The following is a 17,269-nucleotide window of genomic DNA, read 5'->3' as shown; positions in this document are numbered from 1 at the left end:
TCAGTGCCTTTTATGTGTATACAAAACCCCCATCATCACCATTGTAGTTCATTATCTTAGAAGAAAGATCTCTTTAAGCCTTATAAGCCCTCCAGCAGGCTCGGAGTAAAGACACCAAATGCTGTAAATAGTGAGCAAATTAGTCAAAAAGGAATCTTTGCTAGAGAGGGGCTCATGTGGCTGCTAACTCAAAGCAGCAGCTTGGATTCTTGGAGATGAATTAGATATGAAAACAGAGGCCTGCTAAAGTGGAGGGTCACAGTGTCAGGTCATAATGTTTTTGCTCTTGATGACATCACTATGTGTCTTGCCATTGTGTTGATGGCTTTAATATTCTTTATAATGTCTAGGTTTTCTTCCAGGAAATGTGAGAAGCTTCCTGGGAAGAATCACAGAATCACAGAATGTCAGGGGCTGAAAGACACCTCGAAAGATCATCCAATCCAACACCCCTCCCAGAGTAGGATCACCCAGACCAGATCACACAGGACCGCGTCCAGGCGGGTTTTGAGTATCTCCAGAGAGGGAGATTCCACAACCCCCCTGGGCAGCCTCTTCCAGTGTTATTTCACCCTCACAGTGAAAAAAAAATCCTTCTTATGTTTCCATGAAACTTCCTATGCCTCAGCTTCCACCCACTGCACCTTGTCCTGTCATTGGGCATCACCCAGCAGAGCCTGGTTCCATCCTCCTGGCACTCACCCTTTACATATTTATAAGCATTGATGAGGCCACCCCTCAGGCTCCTCTTCTCCAAGCTAAAGAGCCTCATGCATAAGAAACAGGGCTTTATCTATAGGGATTTCTCTCCAATGATCTGTGATTTTAGGATATATTTGTCACAGTTATGTGGGTCCACTAATTTCAATTGGGCTATTTCTGAGGGTAGCCTAAGTGTAAGCAAGAGGTTGAGGGAAGAAGTGTTAATTTTGCCCTAGATGACTCATTCAAAATTGATATACTTATCCTTCTTAAGTTTTATCATTTCAGTTACTGAAGGCAACCTCCTTAATCAGAAGAGACAAATAAACACCCTGGAGGCAACTCAGTGCATCTGTGGCCTGACTTCAAGCAGTGTCTGCTGTTTAATTGAAGAAGTTTGGGTCTGAAAGCCACAGACAAGGCTTTTTTTTTTGAGTTACAGGTGATTCTCCCTCCCCTTATTTCCAAAGCTGCACGTGTGAAAAGATGTGGAGTTACTTTAGAGGGCCATATTGTCAACATACTGTAAGAGAGCTGGTAATTTTTTTTCCTTGATTTACATAAAAAGATGAATGTTTCAAGGCAAGTTTAAGTACCACACATGACAAGCAAATATTCCTGACTTGGCTTAGTCTAGTCTAGCTATGGACCTGGAAGAAGGGTGGGTATAATGCTCCATAGTGCTCCTCAAGGATGAATTGTATATCTTGGCTTCCAGCTGGTTGCCCTGTGAGGATCTGTATAGTGTTGGGTAGACCAAACATGCCAGCTTGCTGGAAATTAATTGATGTTATCTTGCCTTTCACTATGCCTGATGTCATCTCAGATAGATGTGAATACCTTATTTGTATTTTATGAAACTGGGAATTAAACCACAGGATAGACAGTGTGTCTCATCTGGGGGAAGTCAGGCAGGACCAGAAATTAAATGCAAAGTTAAATTTCTCTCATTCTAATAACTGGATTCAGATTAGTGTACAGCAATATGTATTTTAATGTGTCTGCCAGCCTCACTCACATAATTACATGGGTTGTAAGCAAACAACTTGGTATGGCAAGAGTCAGAGCAGGCATTGCAGGCAGCTGCTGTACCTTGGTAGATACCTTGTAGGTATCTGAAATCACTCCAGTCCTTGTTCTCTTCCCAGCAGGAGCTACCAATCACAGTGAGAAAATGTGGAACTTGCAACACTGGCATCTAAAAGTTTGTGATTCAAGAAAGGGCCTGGATCCAGGTTTGTGAGGGAGGGAAGGAAATAGAACTATCCACATTGAACTGGCAACTGGTAGCATCACCTGCCACCATCCAACATGCTGGAAATGCCAGGAAAGTGCTTTTCCCACAGCACACAATCACCACAAATAGTATTACTGCAAGACAAAAAAATCCCACAGCTGCTTCACAGGCAGACACAGAAAGAAAAAGCCACAAACATCTGGACCATTCCTTTCTCTTTTTTTCACTTCCAGATGCTGTTTTCAAGCCTGTTCAATCATCCCCTGCACTGTGAATCTCATTGTAGTATTCAAATTACTCCAAATTCCTTAACATCTTAAGTCCTGAAGTGAATTTGCAACCTTTAATATGGGTTCCCTTTACTTTACTAGAAGCTGCCTGTACATTTTTGTAAGTCCTTTCTGTGATTCCACAAAGAAGAGCTTAACTTTGGGCAGCCAAGCTCGAATGTTTTGGCCACAAACTTACTAGACTTCAGGACCAAAAGGAGCTGCTAGAACATCTAGCCTGGCCACCTGCGTAACACAGACTTGTACCAGGTCCAACAACTTCAGCTCTTAGCTTTCTTCTCTCTTCCTCTTTACTCAAGCTTGACTATCTCAACATTTTCATTCAAGGATAAGAATCAGGAGGTTTTGACAAGTACAGACCCATGCATAATCATGCAATGGACCACAGGCTGTAAGTATATATGACCTTTCCAGCCTTCTGCAACAGCATCCTCACCCCAGTGCATCTGCAGCTGCTCATCAGCACCCACATGGTAGGTGTTACCAACCCTTGGATCAGCTGGCAGATCTCTGTGTGGGAGCTCCCACTAACTCACATTAGTCATCCAGGTGATGAGCACCTGGACATAGCCTCTTCACGTGGCACAGCTGAAGCTGGAGGCAGATGTATTCCAGCCCACTTAGAACAGTAAGTGGCACACACACTGGCTGCATAGTCACTTAGCCTCCTAAAATAAAAAAAGAATAGAGATTTGGAAGTGTGCCATGCCCTAAGTAGTTGCTGATATTTCTGTAACACATCCCTGCAGAACCTTGTAATGCTGTGGTTTCTTTCAGAAAATATTTGCAAACAGGAACGGGAAGAACAAATGCAGCATATTGGGTTACTGTCAAATGTAGTGTGACTGATACATAGCTCTCAGCTTGACACTAATTTCTACACCTGCAGTGAGATGAATGCAACACTTCTTTGCCTGGCTGAATACCGTGCATTGATCTTTCATACAAGACAGGCTTAATAACGCTACAAAGTAATTTATTCAGGGAAAAAGGATGAAAAGGAAAAGAACAGGAGAAAGAGAATCAATTGTCTCCATATATTTTTAATAGAGTGTAAGTAAAAATAACTCTTGAAACACGTCTCAGCCTGCTGAAGTATAGAATCATAGAATCAACCAGGTTGGAAGAGACCTCCAAGATCAGCCAGTCCAACCTAGCACCCAGCCCTAGCCAGTCAAGTAGACCATGGCACTAAGTGCCTCATCCAGTCTTTTCTTGAAGACCCCCAGGGACGGTGCCTCCACCACCTCCCTGGGCAGCCCATTCCAATGGGAAATCGCTCTCTCTGGCAAGAACTTCCTCCTAACATCCAGCCTATACCAACCCCGGCACAACTTGAGACTGTGTCCCCTTGTTCTGTTGCTGGTTGCTTGGGAGAAGAGGCCAACCCCCACCTGGCTACAATGTCCCTTCATTAGGAAACATTACAAGGCAGCTGGCTTTTTGGTTGACAGTGGAGCCTTTAGAAACACAGGTAAAGTTCCAGTTGAAGAAATTTGAACTATAAAGAGGTTAAGCAAGGTACTGCCCAGTGAGACAGACAATGGAAAACAAGACTTTTGGCCTTTGGTGTTGTGCCACTTGTGCAGACAAATGAGCCACTGAGGGCAAATACAGAGTTTAAATACAGAAAGGCTATGCACAATGCAGCTGGCAGTGGCAGCTTTAGACACTAGCAAAGCACTGAAAACTTCTCTGCAGTTAGAAGGAATTGTGTTACTATTATTCCATGACTTTCCTTTTGCAATGATTTTCACTTATGCATATTTCTATCCAGAGCTCTGGAAACCCTCACATAGGCAGGTCTTAACAGTGGCATCTTAACCAATGAAGAGATGGGGAAGTTGGATGACTTGGCTCGTTGTCATATGATAAGCCTCAAATAGAATAAACATTCTGTAGGGCTTGTGACTTTCACTTCCATGCTCAGCCCACTGGCCACAGAGACCGCTTCCTACATGGCAACAGTTTTGCTCATCTAGCAACTGACCCAGACTGATTGACTCAAAACAGTGGTTTAAATCGCAGCTGCTGAATCAAAATCTAATGCTGTCTTTTCCCAAGTTCCACAAAGGCTGCAAGTAACACTCTAGTTTTGACCTGTTCTGCAGTGTTCAGATCCTCAGTGCTTTTTAGAGAAATGATGTGTACGCAGACAAGGAGCTGAGAAATGAAGGGAATTTCTCAGGAAGGAAGAAAAATGTGTGTGTGCCAAAGTTGGAGACATGAAAGCACATAGTACACAATGAGCTGCATATGCCAGAGTCGGATGTGTAGTAACTCTGTATCCGTATCCTTTTTTGGTCTCAATGTACTTGCTTCAGAATGGATAGCGATGTGGTAATAAAGTTCACTCAGCTTTGGAGGTAGCACTCAAGTTTATTTACAGACCATGGCTTTCTCAGGTGTAGTATTACTTACACAGATATATTTATCACTCTCATCACGTTTTTGGTTTGTTTGTTTTTTTCCATTTAATGTATCTTTTGTATTCTGTTTAACTTTTCCAACTTGAGCAGCATATGCAGAACTTGGAACTCTTTCATTTAGTCTCAGGTCAGACTAATCGAAGACTCATCATCGCTGAAGCCCAAGCACTCACCCTAATTGTTTCAAGTGGATTTGTCTTTAGGCGCTGCAACCACAACTAGTGAACTCCCAAGTCACTTTGCCTCTATGAGCTGGGCCATAGAACAATATATAAGCACTTCTATATATGAATTTGTGCTCACTATAACATACTTAGATGTGAAGCTCTTTACTATTAGAGTGGCAAGACACTGGGATGGGTTACCTGGAGAAGTCGTGAATGGTTCATCCCTGGAAATGTTTAAGACCAGACTTGAATGAGGCTTAGAGCAACCTGCCCTAGTGAGAGGTGTCCATGTCCATGACAGAGGGATTGGAACTAGATTATCTTTAAGGTCCCTTCCAAGCCATTCTGTGAGTCTGTGATTCTGTGACTAATGAAATAGGGAACACATTTGTTAAGGACAGCTTCATAGGAAAGTGAGACTTGTTCTTGAGGATGGAGGCTGCTGTGATGTTAGAAACTGTGAGAACCAACATTAACTCATTAATGTAGTGAGTGTTTTTTCCTTATACACAGTTTTACTCTAAGATGTGGTGGTTTTAAATACTGAAGAACATTATGAGCCTGAGACACAAATCCTGCTGTGTTGTATAAGCCTGTTTGTGGCTGATGGGATAGGAAATAAAGGTCTTTGAGCATTTTTGAGTGTCTTGATGCCTTCCTTCCCTTTAAACAGTATTTCTCAAATGCTGATAATTTAGGGATTACTCAGGTTTTTGGAAAACTATCCATGGACCACCTTGTGCTACACAGTTTGAAGGTTAAAATTCACAGACACATAGAAGGAGGCTAAGTTCTGAGTGTTCATTTGCTGAGAATATTATTACTTTCATTGCTGTCTTTGTTTTGCTTGCTTGATTACCTGAAAAAAAAAACATTGTGCCTGTTTTCTCATGTTACAAGCTGACATTCAATGGACTACTAGAGGTGCCACAGGCTGAGAAACATCTCTGTGAGGTGTCTGACACCATTACTGGGGATGAGATCCTGGGCCAAGTAGATTTTTCAGATGGACCAAAGTAGCAATTCAGATGCTCTTGAAGCAATTTAAGAATGATAAACTGATCAACCCCCTTTTTATCAATATATTACAGCCAATAACTTGTAAAAAGTCCTCTTTCATCACTCCTTATTATTTTTTTCCCAGACAGTCTTTAAATAGATTTCAAAATCACCTTTTTACTTCCATTTAGCTCCGGGGGAAGCAAAACAGGCTTCCAGGCTGTACGGCATCATTCGTGAGCATGGCTCAGCATCCCAACATTTCTGTGGGGCCAGCTTACAAGAAATGTGGAACTGCTGAATTCTTTTCACCACACAAAATGTTTAGATTGCTGAGGGAAAAAAAAAAAAAAAAGAAGGAAGTGGTTTGGCAGTGAGTGAGGAACTCCATATAGAAAGAGGAAGTGTCAGGTGACTGGTCAGGAAATAGGTACAAAGCATCTGTTTTGGTAGTGTTTTCACATGTTTTGGGGACATTTCCATAGAAAACTGGAATGTGGCCCTGCCTGTAGGTATTGCTTCACTCCAGTGAGAAAGACAGGCATGCATTTGTAGTGACACACAACAGCTGTTCAGCACGAGCACATAGCAACAGGGCACAACAGCTGAAGGCAGGTTGCGCACTACGCAGCATCCTGATGAGACTGCAAAGTGCTGTAGAGCTGTTCTGGGCTGCAAGGACCACTAGCAAGAACCACTGGCAATGCTCTGATTCCTATAAAAAGACAAAGGTGTTTTCAAGGATGTTTTGTTTTGTTTTGTTTTGTTTTGTTTTTCTGATGAGAAACAGTTCTCTTTTGACTCCAAAAACTCCTGAATACAGTCTCATCTGTGCTACAATAAAATCCAGGGATGTATACAAGGCAGCAAGGTGGGAGCATCATGAAAAGCCTTTCTGACTCTGCCTGGCAAGTCCCTGCTTTACCATGCATGGATGTGACAGGAGAGAAGTGGCTGATCTGGAGTACACTGCCAATCCTTGTGATGTCAGGGCTGTTCTCTCCTTTGCTTTTGTCACATGATGTAATTTTTTTTTTCCCTTCAGAAGCCAAGGCCAAAATTATGACAGTTTTTCTTGGGTAAAGTTCTGTTTATGCACAATCTTTTGAGCAAGTTGTTAGTCAGAGCTGTGGGGAGGGTAGTGTGCTGCCCTCAGTGCAATGAAGTCATTTTTAGGGGAAGTCCTTGTATGGACAATTTGTCCATTGTTTTGGAAGACTTCAAATAGCATTTCCAGGAGGACCAATTGAAATTCCAGATTGGATTCTACTTATTCAGTCATTCCTCAGTCAGCTGGGAGGCAGAGGCAAGCTTGAATATGCTGGTGTGAGTGGGCAGCACAGAAAGCTGAGACAAAATCCCTGACAGAGGATATTTTGGACCTCCCCCTCCAAGAGAGGAATGTAACACTCCTGCAGTGTTATGAAGGAACTGAAATAAATGAAAGCTATGTTTCAAGAGCTGTCATGGTAAAACCCCTGAGCAGCATTCTCAGTAAGATGTAGAGTGAGGCAATTATTTGGAGAGCTCTTTTTGCCATTGGTTTTCCCCTCTCCAGAGAAGAAAATTTGTTAGTTTAAGTGATTTCAAACATGACCCATCCCCATTTTCTAAGTAGATCATATTTGTCTATGTTTTCCTGGACCACAGTGTTAACAATAGTGACAGGACATAATTTTCTGCATTGCTTTCTTGCTTCTCTTCTACAGCCTTGTTTTTTCCCTCTGTCTTCTTTCCATCCTTTCCACTACTCCTTTCTGCTCCTGCACTTCACTTTCTTTTCTCCCTCAGGCCTTTCTCTCTTCCTGGCCACTTCCAGTTGAAGCAGGCACTTTGCAAGCAGTAACCTTCAGAGGAAAATCAAGAATTCAGTGTAATCTTCAAAATGATTTCAGGTGAAAGAGGTCCCTTTCTCACATTTTGATTTCACAGCATGGAGTCAAACAGAATGTGGAATTCTGTTGAGTTGTGGGAAACTTGTGGGAGTTTTTTCAGGAGGCAATGGCATGGATAAGCACTTAGGACATCTCTGCAGCAATGCTAACCTCTGGTCACATGTGTTGACAGCTGTGGTACTACCCTGGAGAACTTCACACTGGAATACAGTTGAACAAGGGGTTCAGTGCTTGTGAGAGATGGCCATAAGAGAGCTAATCTATGGAGATTATGCAACAGAGGACCCTGATGAGGTACCTGTGAGCCATGCTCTCCTAAAGAAACTCAGTTTATCCCTCTAATTATGCTCATACCTTGGGGCATAGGTAAAATTAGGCATTTTGCTCATACATTGCCCATACATTGGGGCATACTTTTACCTATGTAAAATGGTGGGGAATGTATTTATCCTTCTGATGAATACATTACCTTATTTTTTTCCCTTAGATGCTTGAAATATTTTGTTTAGGGCATATAGAATCATAGAATCAACCAGGTTGAAAGAGACCTCCAAGATCATCCAGTCCAACTTAGCACCCAGCCCTATCCATTCAACTAGACCATGGCATTGTCTCATCCAGTCTTTTCCTGAACACCTGCAAGGATGGCAACTCCACCACCTCCCTGGGCAGCCCATTCCAATGCAAATCACTCTCTCTGTGAAGAACTTCCTCTTAACATCCAGCCTAGACCTGCCCTTGCACAACTTGAGACTCTGTCCTCTTGTTCTGTTGCTGGTTGCCTGAGAAAAGAGACCAACTCCCACCTGGCTACAGCCTCCCTTCAGGTCGTTGTAGACAGCAATGAGGTCACCCCTGAGTCTCCCTCTTCTCCAGGCTGCACATCCCCAGCTCCCTCTTGCATTTGCTACAATTACTTTTAACATACTGGCAAACTTAATTGTTTTTGGTGCAGCTATATTAAAAGCAACAGTGATTTCCCATCTGTTTTAATTTGCAGTAAATGAGTTTATGCTGCTGTGTTTTAGGCAGATAAGAGATTGTCTTCTCAGTAATTATCTCCAGACAGTGCTGCTTGAATGATGTAATAGGCTAAGTGAAAAGGATAGTGTATCTCAGGTAAACTAAGCAATTTCATTCAAACATATTTGAGTCTGATTATAATAAAAGGCTTTGAATTAATTTCCCTAGCCACTGAACTGATAGTCACAGATTGCCTTCTGAAATGTACAGTGACAAAGCAGATAGAAGTATCTCCTTGAGAATATGGAGGGTATCAAGGAGCAATGTGATTTTGGGCATAATTTAAAATGAATCCTTTTTCTTATTAGTGACTGGGATCACACCTTTTACTCCTCTAGTGCCTGAGAAGTGTGAAGAGTTTTGATGCTGTAATGCAGTTGTAGACATTGGTCATTGATACAGTTTTCATGAACAGGTGTAAAACACAGTTCTGGGCCCCTCAGTTTAAGAAAGATGTTGGAGGTACTTTAACATGTCCAGAGAAGGGCAACAAGGCTGATGAGGGAGGTGGAGTATAGCCCTACAAGGAGAGGTTGAGGGAGCTGAGGTTGTTCAGCCTGGAGAAGAGGAGGCTCAGGGAAGACCTCATTGCTGTCTACAACTACCTGAAAGGAAGTTTTGGCCTGGTTGGTCTCTTCTCCCAGGCAACCAGTGACAGAAAGAGGTGACACAGTCTCAAGCTGCACTAGGGCAGGTTTAGGCTGGACCTTAGGAAGGAGTTCTTCACAGAGAGTGATTGCCATTGGAATGGGCTGCCCTGGGAGACGATGGAGTCCCCATCCCTGGAGGTGTTTAAAAGGAGACTGGATGAGGCACTTAGTGCTATGGCTTAGTTAATTAGAAGGTGTTAGGTGATAGGTTGGACTTGGTGATCTGTGAGGTCTTTTCCAACCAGGTTAATTCTGTGACTCTGTGATTTTTCTCCATAAGAACAGTAGGCTTCTATCTTCTGTGCAGGAGATGGGAAAGTAGTAGGTTTTTTAGGGCAACTTTCCTTTTGTTCCTATGGCAGTCAGTATGAATACAGCCATCTCTCTGCCTGGGACCTTGAAAAGTAATTAGGGGTTAATGCGTAGCAAGCCTTAGTTAGTCCTTCTCCCTTCTACAGCATTGTTTATCTCAGGGTATTTGCATCAGTGTGAAAATAATGAGATGTCTCCTCAGCCAAGCTGCTTCATTATGGGATCCATTTCTGTCGTGTGATTAACCCCCACCTGGCTACAGCCTCCCTTCAGGTACTTGTAGACAGCAATGAGCTCTGCCCTGAGCCTCCTCTTCTGCAGGCTGCACACCCCCAGCTCCCACAGCCTCTCCTCATAGGGTTTGTGTTCCAGGCCCCTCACCAGCTTTGTTGCCCTTCTCTGTTTCTCAGTTTCACTCTCTTGTCTCTTGGGCTCTGGCTTTGCTAGTTGCTGCAATCTCAGAGGGAGGAAACCTTTTGGGGCCATTGTATCATGGCAGAAGAGCTGTTAAACTTCAACTACCCTGGGACTAAGTCCCGGGTTATGAAACCATGATCACTTGTTCTGTTTTAACCGAAATTAGCCCGGATGCCTAATCAACCCAGATAAGAAAAAGAACAGCATCCCATCCCATCACCACTGCCAAGAAATCATCCCTAAATACCTTTCAAAGTTCCTTGCAACCCAAACCAGTCTATGAATATTGTTTTTTTTAAGCGTGTCATTCCCCAGATCTGGTTTCATGAATAGCCAGGTCTAGGAAGAAGAGAGGACATTCACTCCTGGTAGAGAAGGAAGGGCAGGAGCGAGCAGGGACACTGAGAGCCCTTACACTGCAAGTGAAGCTGGCAGAGGGATAATGTAGCTTGCTGGCCTGTTGCCATTCAGGCAGAATTCAAATCTTTCAGATCAGTGGAGCTACCCTGTGTGGACTCCCACATTGCAAAAAAAAAAAAGCATGTTACAAATGTCACTTAGGAGTCAGGCTTGCCTGCAATGTTCACAGACACAGAGTGATCTCAGGAAGGAGTGAGAATGTTCAGGTAATGAAATGTCTTTCTAAACTTGTTTCATAAAAGTTTCTTCTCTAGACCAGCATTTAATCTCTGTTCATAGAAGCCAAGACTGGTTATAGGTCAGGGGAATTAACCAAGAGCATTAAGCATTCCAAATCAAAGCGAGGAAGGGAAAGATTTCCTCCTAATGGGGACAGAGGCTTCTAGGATATTTCCCAGGGATACAGCTGCAAAAGTGAAGTCTGCTTCAGGATCTGGCAGCTACCTGTCATGCTAGGAGCAGTTTATGTTTCCTGGGACATTTGCACTGTGTAGCCACATTTTGGGGCTATCTTTTTCTTGGCTTAAATGTAGTTCTGACATGTCATCCTCTCACAGTACCAAAAGTCTGAATTAGTCTGGTACCCTTTGCATTTGTACATAAGATCTGGGCTTGTGATAAGACAAAGAGAAGTAAAGGCAAAGCACAAAGCACAAAGCACACACCTTCCAATCCCCACCCTCACCCTCGAAAAGCAAAAGCCCAAGAGAGAAAGGAGACAGAGTAAGAAGAATGTGTGTGAGCTTGACTCATTCATTTCACACAGTCTGTGATAAAGCTGATCAAAGTGTGCATGGCACTCACGTCCTTGGTCCCCTGCGTACAGACTGGGGGTCACCAAGTGGCCACTTTTGCTCTTGAGCATATCCACAGGACTCTTGCTGGTAGTTAATGAGAGCTTTGCTCACAAGGCAGATCAATGCCAAAAATGTGGCTGACAGCTTATTAAACAGATCTGCTAGAATAGATTTGTTTCTTCTCATTATCCCATGGCACAATTCCTCAGAAGCCTTTGTGCAGCACATTGTGTGCTGCGGCTGTCCTGCATGCAAGTGAGTTGTTGCCGTTGTTGTTGTCCAGCGAGCACTGAGTGTGTGAGAGACTACGTTGTTTTGACACGAAAAGCATCCCTCTGTTAAGCTTGGCTTGGGGACAAAGCACTTCATCCCTGAATAGAGGCTCATCCGAAGCAGAGAGCTCTGCCCACTCAGCCCCTGCACAGCCCCAGCCCCGCTGCCCGGCTTGCTGCGCGCTGCCCGTACCTGCCTCTTCGCCACCCCAGAGAGGTCTGGGCTCGGGCTTCAGTAGTGAGTCTGCTTTGCTCTGGGGCTCCTTCATCTGCAAAACAAAGGGGCAGAGCAAACAGGTCAGGTCACGAGAGCCTCTTACCCTGCAAGGTTATTGCTTACAAAGCTGAGGACTGGAATGATTTTCCATCCAAAGAAAACGGCTCTGTGCTTTCAGTGTCAGAAAGGTTTTCATTCGAAAGACTCCCGACTCAACTGGCAGCTTCACCCACCACTGCACACACTCCAGAGAGGTGGGTGATCATGTCCAGAGGACTCCAAGGTCAGAAAACACAGGAGAAAAACATATAGGGAAAAGCACACTCTAGACATGGTCTGTGCCTGCAGAAAAGCATATCTTTATTCATGTGCAAAGCTATATATGGCAGTGCCACAATGTCAGGGTCAGAAGTGCAATGTCCACAGTGTCCCTAAGCAGTAAAAAGCTGAGTGCTGAAAGCTGCAAACCCTGATTCCTTGGAATCCAGTGAAAAGGGAAACTCTGAGGCACTCTGTTATGAAACAAGGGGCATTGCAAAGTTCTGCAAAGGTAAAGTCTGGCAAGTTGTACAAAGGGGCCACATGCAGCAAATTCCAAAGGAACAAATGGATGCTAAACAAGTGCTAGACAGGAACAGAGCAGAAGGGAGGCCACCGTTACTGGAAGTAATGATTCCAAGCAGGATCACATGAGTGTCCCTCCCTCACCTCATAAACACCCAATGTCTTGCAAGTAAGGGCAATGGAGGCTCTTATCAAGGGGCCTGAAACACCAGCTTCTGCATCAAGAGCAGTACTGGGTCAGGGTGAAGGCACACACATGTACCCACCAAAAGGAGGATTTGCAGCAGAAGCCCAGGACTGAGCCCAGGACTCAACTGCCACTGCAGCAGCATCACCCTTTTGAGTCTCACTGCAGCACAGGATGTTCCACCTCAACACACACAAAGGGGAACTTCTTTGCTGTAAGGGTCCCTGAGCACTGGAGCAGGCTCCCCAGGGAGGTTGTGGAGTCTCCTTCTCTAGAGACTTTCAAGATGTGTTCCTCTGTGACCTGAGCTAGATGGTATGGTCCTGCTTTGGCAGGGGGGTTGGACTCGATGATCTCCTTGAGTCCCTTCCAACCCCTGACATCCTGTGAGCCTGGGTCAATGCCAGCGAATTGCAGAGCTGGCAACAACCTCATTGTGCTCCAGAGTGTGCCAGTCTGGTGAACCACAGCTGGCAACACTTCTGCATCTCACAGCAGTGGTGGGAAGGTAAAAGCATTACCTGTGTGAAACGGAGAATACTAGTGACAGAAGTCAACAATCAGGTAGGAAATCTAGTCTGAAGCAGCTTACAGCACTAAGTGTGCCTCCTTTAATTGTCTGTGATATTGCTAACAAATACATCCATTCCTACAGTTCTGCTCTTCTGTCTTTTTTCCCTCACCTTTAAATCCTTCACAATTATCTGTGTTTACAGTGACATATTAACCCTGCCTTCCATTTCTGTGTCTGTGCTGCCATTTCACATGAGGTTCTCGAAAGGTGAGGCATCTTTAGGGACATCACACTTGTTATTGCATGCAGTAAGTTTCTTTTCTGAGCTTTCCTGGATGATTTTCATGTCCTACCAGTTCAGCAGAATTCTCTGACTATGGGAACATCACATGAAGTATAGGTGAAGCTGATTCTTGTGCTTTAACATGTAAGAAAAACTCTAAGGCCACCACACCTACAAAGTTAAAAGTGTTATGCAGGTGGTTTTAGTCTTTAAGCTATTTTCCCTGGTTATAATAGTTACACTGAAGAAGTTTTGTTGCTTGTTTGTGACAGTGAATATGCTTATCATGGTGCTTGTAAAATGCTGGATTAAGACTGTTTCCTAACTGACTTGCTGAAGTTTGAAGTCCAATGAAGGGGAAAGGAGACAAATAGTTTAATGCTAGTGGCCAAGTCTTTGTGCTGGCTGAGTACACATAAGCTACAGCAGATGAAACTTCAGCAGGTCGAATGGCTTGAAACAATATCCATACAGTGGTGATTCTTTTATCCTGTGAAGATCAGCTTCTCTCTTCCCTCTTTTCATGTACTCTAAGAGTGTACTCTAATAATGTACTCTAATAGGAGTAATGGGTTTGAACTTGAACAGAGGAGATTTAAATCAGATGTTAGGAAGAAGTTCTTTCCAGAGAGGGTGGTGAAACACTGGCACAGGTTGCCCAGGGAGGTTGTGGATGCTCCCTCCTTGGAGGTGTTCAAGGCCAGCTTGGATGAGGCCTTGAGTGATCTGTTCTAGCAAGAGGTGTCCCTGCCTATGACAGGGGTTTGGAGCTGGATGATCTTTGAGGTCCCTTCCAACCTAAACTATGATTCTATGACTCCAAAAAGGCAGCTGCCCTGGTAATTGGGACTGCTCCCACTGAGCCTTGCCCTGGCAGTCAGCTGTGAAGTACAGACTGTGATTTGCATGAGGTGAACTATGTTAGAGGTATTCATAAACTGCTTCAGCAGAGTTTAAAGGCTACAAGCTGTAGGCTGTGGAGACTCCCTCTCTGGAGATATAAAAAAACCCTCCTGGATGTGTTCCTGTGTGATCTGCTATAGGTGATCCTGCAATGACAGGGGGGTTGGACTGGGTGACCTCGAGTTGTGCCAGGGGAGGTGTAGGCTGGATGTTAGGAGGAAGTTCTTGGCAGAGGGAGTGATTGGCATTGGAATGGGCTGCCCAGGGAGGTGGTGGAGTCACCATCTCTGGAGGTGTTTGAAAAAGGCCTGAATGGGGCACTTAGTGCCATGGTCTAGTTCATTGGACAGGGCTGGGTGATCTTGAAGGTCTCTTCCAACCTGGTTGATTCTATGATTCTGTGATCTTTCAAGATCTCTTCCAGCCCCTGACATTCTGTGATTCTGTGAATTTCTTTCTCAGTTGCTGTAAAGTGAGGTCCACACTCCCCCACTGCACACAGCAAGGTGCCATGTAGAGAACACTCATCAAAAAGAGAGAAAGAAGTCAGAATAAAGAAGACCTATTATTCTTTGAATAGCAGTGTTATAAGGCAGACAACATTTCTGGTCTAGAAATGACCCTAGACTCTTAATGCACTTATTTAGCAGCATTTGGCTATCCTCAACTACTCTGCTGAACAGAGAGCCAGAGAAATGTGATCTGCCTCATTCATTACAAAGGCAATTTAAACTCTGAAGCCCAATTTACACATCAACATTGTTAATTATTTCATTGCTGAACTTCTTAACAGAAAGAGCTCATTAATGACTGCATATTCTGTTCAGTTGAAAGGACATCAATACGAGCAGTGGAAGCAGAATACATTATCTAGACTAAATACCACAGCCGCTTTGTATTGAAATGAAAAGATGTTGCTCACAGATACCAAATGGTACTAATTTATTAAAGTTATCTGCTTTCTCTGCTGTTTTGTGGAGTCCTGGAGAAGTTCTGCCATCATTCAGCAAGACACAGCCTTGGGATCCGGCATATTTTCGCTACTGGCGTGACAATGAATATCCTATTTTCACTTGAAGTTTTCAATTATCCCTGCAAGTCATTGAATTCTTTATCACACTTAACATATTCAGATTTACAGCTTCATTCCTGCAGAGTCCCTTCCAGTGAAGGCAGTATCAGGATGTTACAGGACTGAGCATACATTAGCTCTGTCTATCCCAAGCACAAATCCAGGCTGGCTGGCAAATGGCTGAGAACAGCCCTGAGCAAAAGGCCCTGGGAGTCTGGGTTGATGAAAAACTCAACACGAGCTGAAAGTGTGCACGTGTAGCCCAGACAGCAACTGTTTGTTGGGCTGCATCAAGAGCAGTGTGGCCAGCAAGGCAAGGTAGGGGATTCTTCCCATTTACTTTGCTCTTGTCAGACCCCACCTGGAGTACTGTGTGCAGTTCTGGAGCTCCCAACACAAGCAGGACATTGAACTGTTGGAGCAAGTCCAGAGGAGGCCACGAAGAGGGCTGGAGCACCTCTGCTATGAGGACAGGCTACAAGAGTTGGGGCTCTTCAGCCTGAAGAAGAGAAGGCTTGAGACTTTGTAGTGGTCTTCCAGTATCAGAAGGGGGCTACAGGAAGGCTGGGGAGGAACTCTTTACAAGGTCTCGCAATGACAGAACATCTGTCTGCATATTGGGTTGACTCTGTTTTCCACATGGTTTTTGAACCCAGCCTAAAGCTAAGCTTAGGAACGTAACTGAACAACGCTTTGTGAGTCACAGCTTGTGTGATTCATTGCCTTTGACAATGCAAATCAGATCTGTGTTTAATGATGTTGGGAAACAGACCTGTTTGAGTGGGACTGGCTGAGGTAACGTATTGAAGTGCGGTGTTGTGGCTCGGAGGACATGCACTCAGGGACAAGGGAACTGCAAACCTTTTGATTACTTCCTCTTGACTGAACAAAGCCACAGGGGAGCAGCAGTGAAAACCAGCACTTTTCTTCCCTACACCTACAGGACATTTTGCCTGCACTTTATCTGCACTAGAACCACATCACTCCCAACAACGTCTATAGATGTTGTTTCTGCAGTAAAGGCCTTTTGGATTGCTCAGTAGCACAGAATCACAGAAGTGTTCAGACTGGAAAAGACCCTCAAGATCACCAAGTCCAACCAATAACATTACAACGTTCACTCTAAACTGTATCCCTAAGCACCACATCCAAACGACCCTTAAAGACATCCAGGACTGGTGACATAACCACCTCCCTGGCCAGCTCATTCCAATGCCTGACCACTCATGCTGGGGAAAAAATGTTTCCTAATGTCCAGTTTAAACCTACCCAGTGGCAGCTTGAAGCAGCCAACAGCTTTTGTTACAATCAAGTGGTGGAAATAAGAAAGCACTGGATAGCAGTTAATAATAATTTTTAAAAGTATCACATTTTTCTCCAGTAAATTCTTCATTCAGATATTCATAAGACTCACAGAAAGGCAGGGGTTGGAAGAGATCTCTGGAGATCATGTAGTACAACCCCCTCTGCTAATGCAAGTACACCAAGGTCAAGTTGCAGGTTTCATTATGGCAAAATATTAGATCCAAGTTTTCTTATCTCATAGCTTGAAAAAGCTTGAGTTAGGATTCAGCTTCATATCTGTTTTAGTTCATGGGGCTAAATATGAATCTGTAGACCAAACCATGTTGAATGGAGAGGAACTGTGATACTGTGATACTGTGAAATTCAGCTGCATGTGTTGAATACTGAGTTACAGTCACAATGAAGGGAGAGTCAGAAGGAGCCAGATCTTGTCTGATCTTCTGCATCATGTGGCTACAGTAGCTTCCCAGGTTTATTGCTACCTGACCCCACCTTGCCAATGGCATAATTTATTATCTGGTTTTGAGGTCAGAATTTCCAGTGCTGGAAAATCAACTCTTCCTTCTGTGAGTTATTTGTTCAACAGATTTGATCTTTGCTTGATCTTCCAGTCA

At 44.0% G+C, this 17,269-nt stretch overlaps 1 protein-coding gene across 2 annotated transcripts in view; it reads right to left on the bottom strand.

The window, feature by feature from the left end:
- Nucleotides 1-17,269, bottom strand: part of SGK1 (serum/glucocorticoid regulated kinase 1) — an 85,135-nt gene that overhangs the window by 12,948 nt on the left and 54,918 nt on the right. For both annotated transcript variants that reach the window (XM_064169136.1, XM_064169138.1), the window contains one exon: nucleotides 11,804-11,879. In XM_064169136.1, the coding sequence (XP_064025206.1) occupies nucleotides 11,804-11,879 (76 nt within the window). The remainder of the gene's footprint in view (nucleotides 1-11,803; nucleotides 11,880-17,269) is intronic.

This window comes from Pogoniulus pusillus, chromosome 31 (genome assembly GCF_015220805.1).
Source record: "Pogoniulus pusillus isolate bPogPus1 chromosome 31, bPogPus1.pri, whole genome shotgun sequence".
Lineage (NCBI taxonomy): Eukaryota > Metazoa > Chordata > Aves > Piciformes > Lybiidae > Pogoniulus > Pogoniulus pusillus.
Note: the sequence above shows the minus strand (reverse complement) of the source record. Positions and strands in the feature narration are given on the sequence as shown.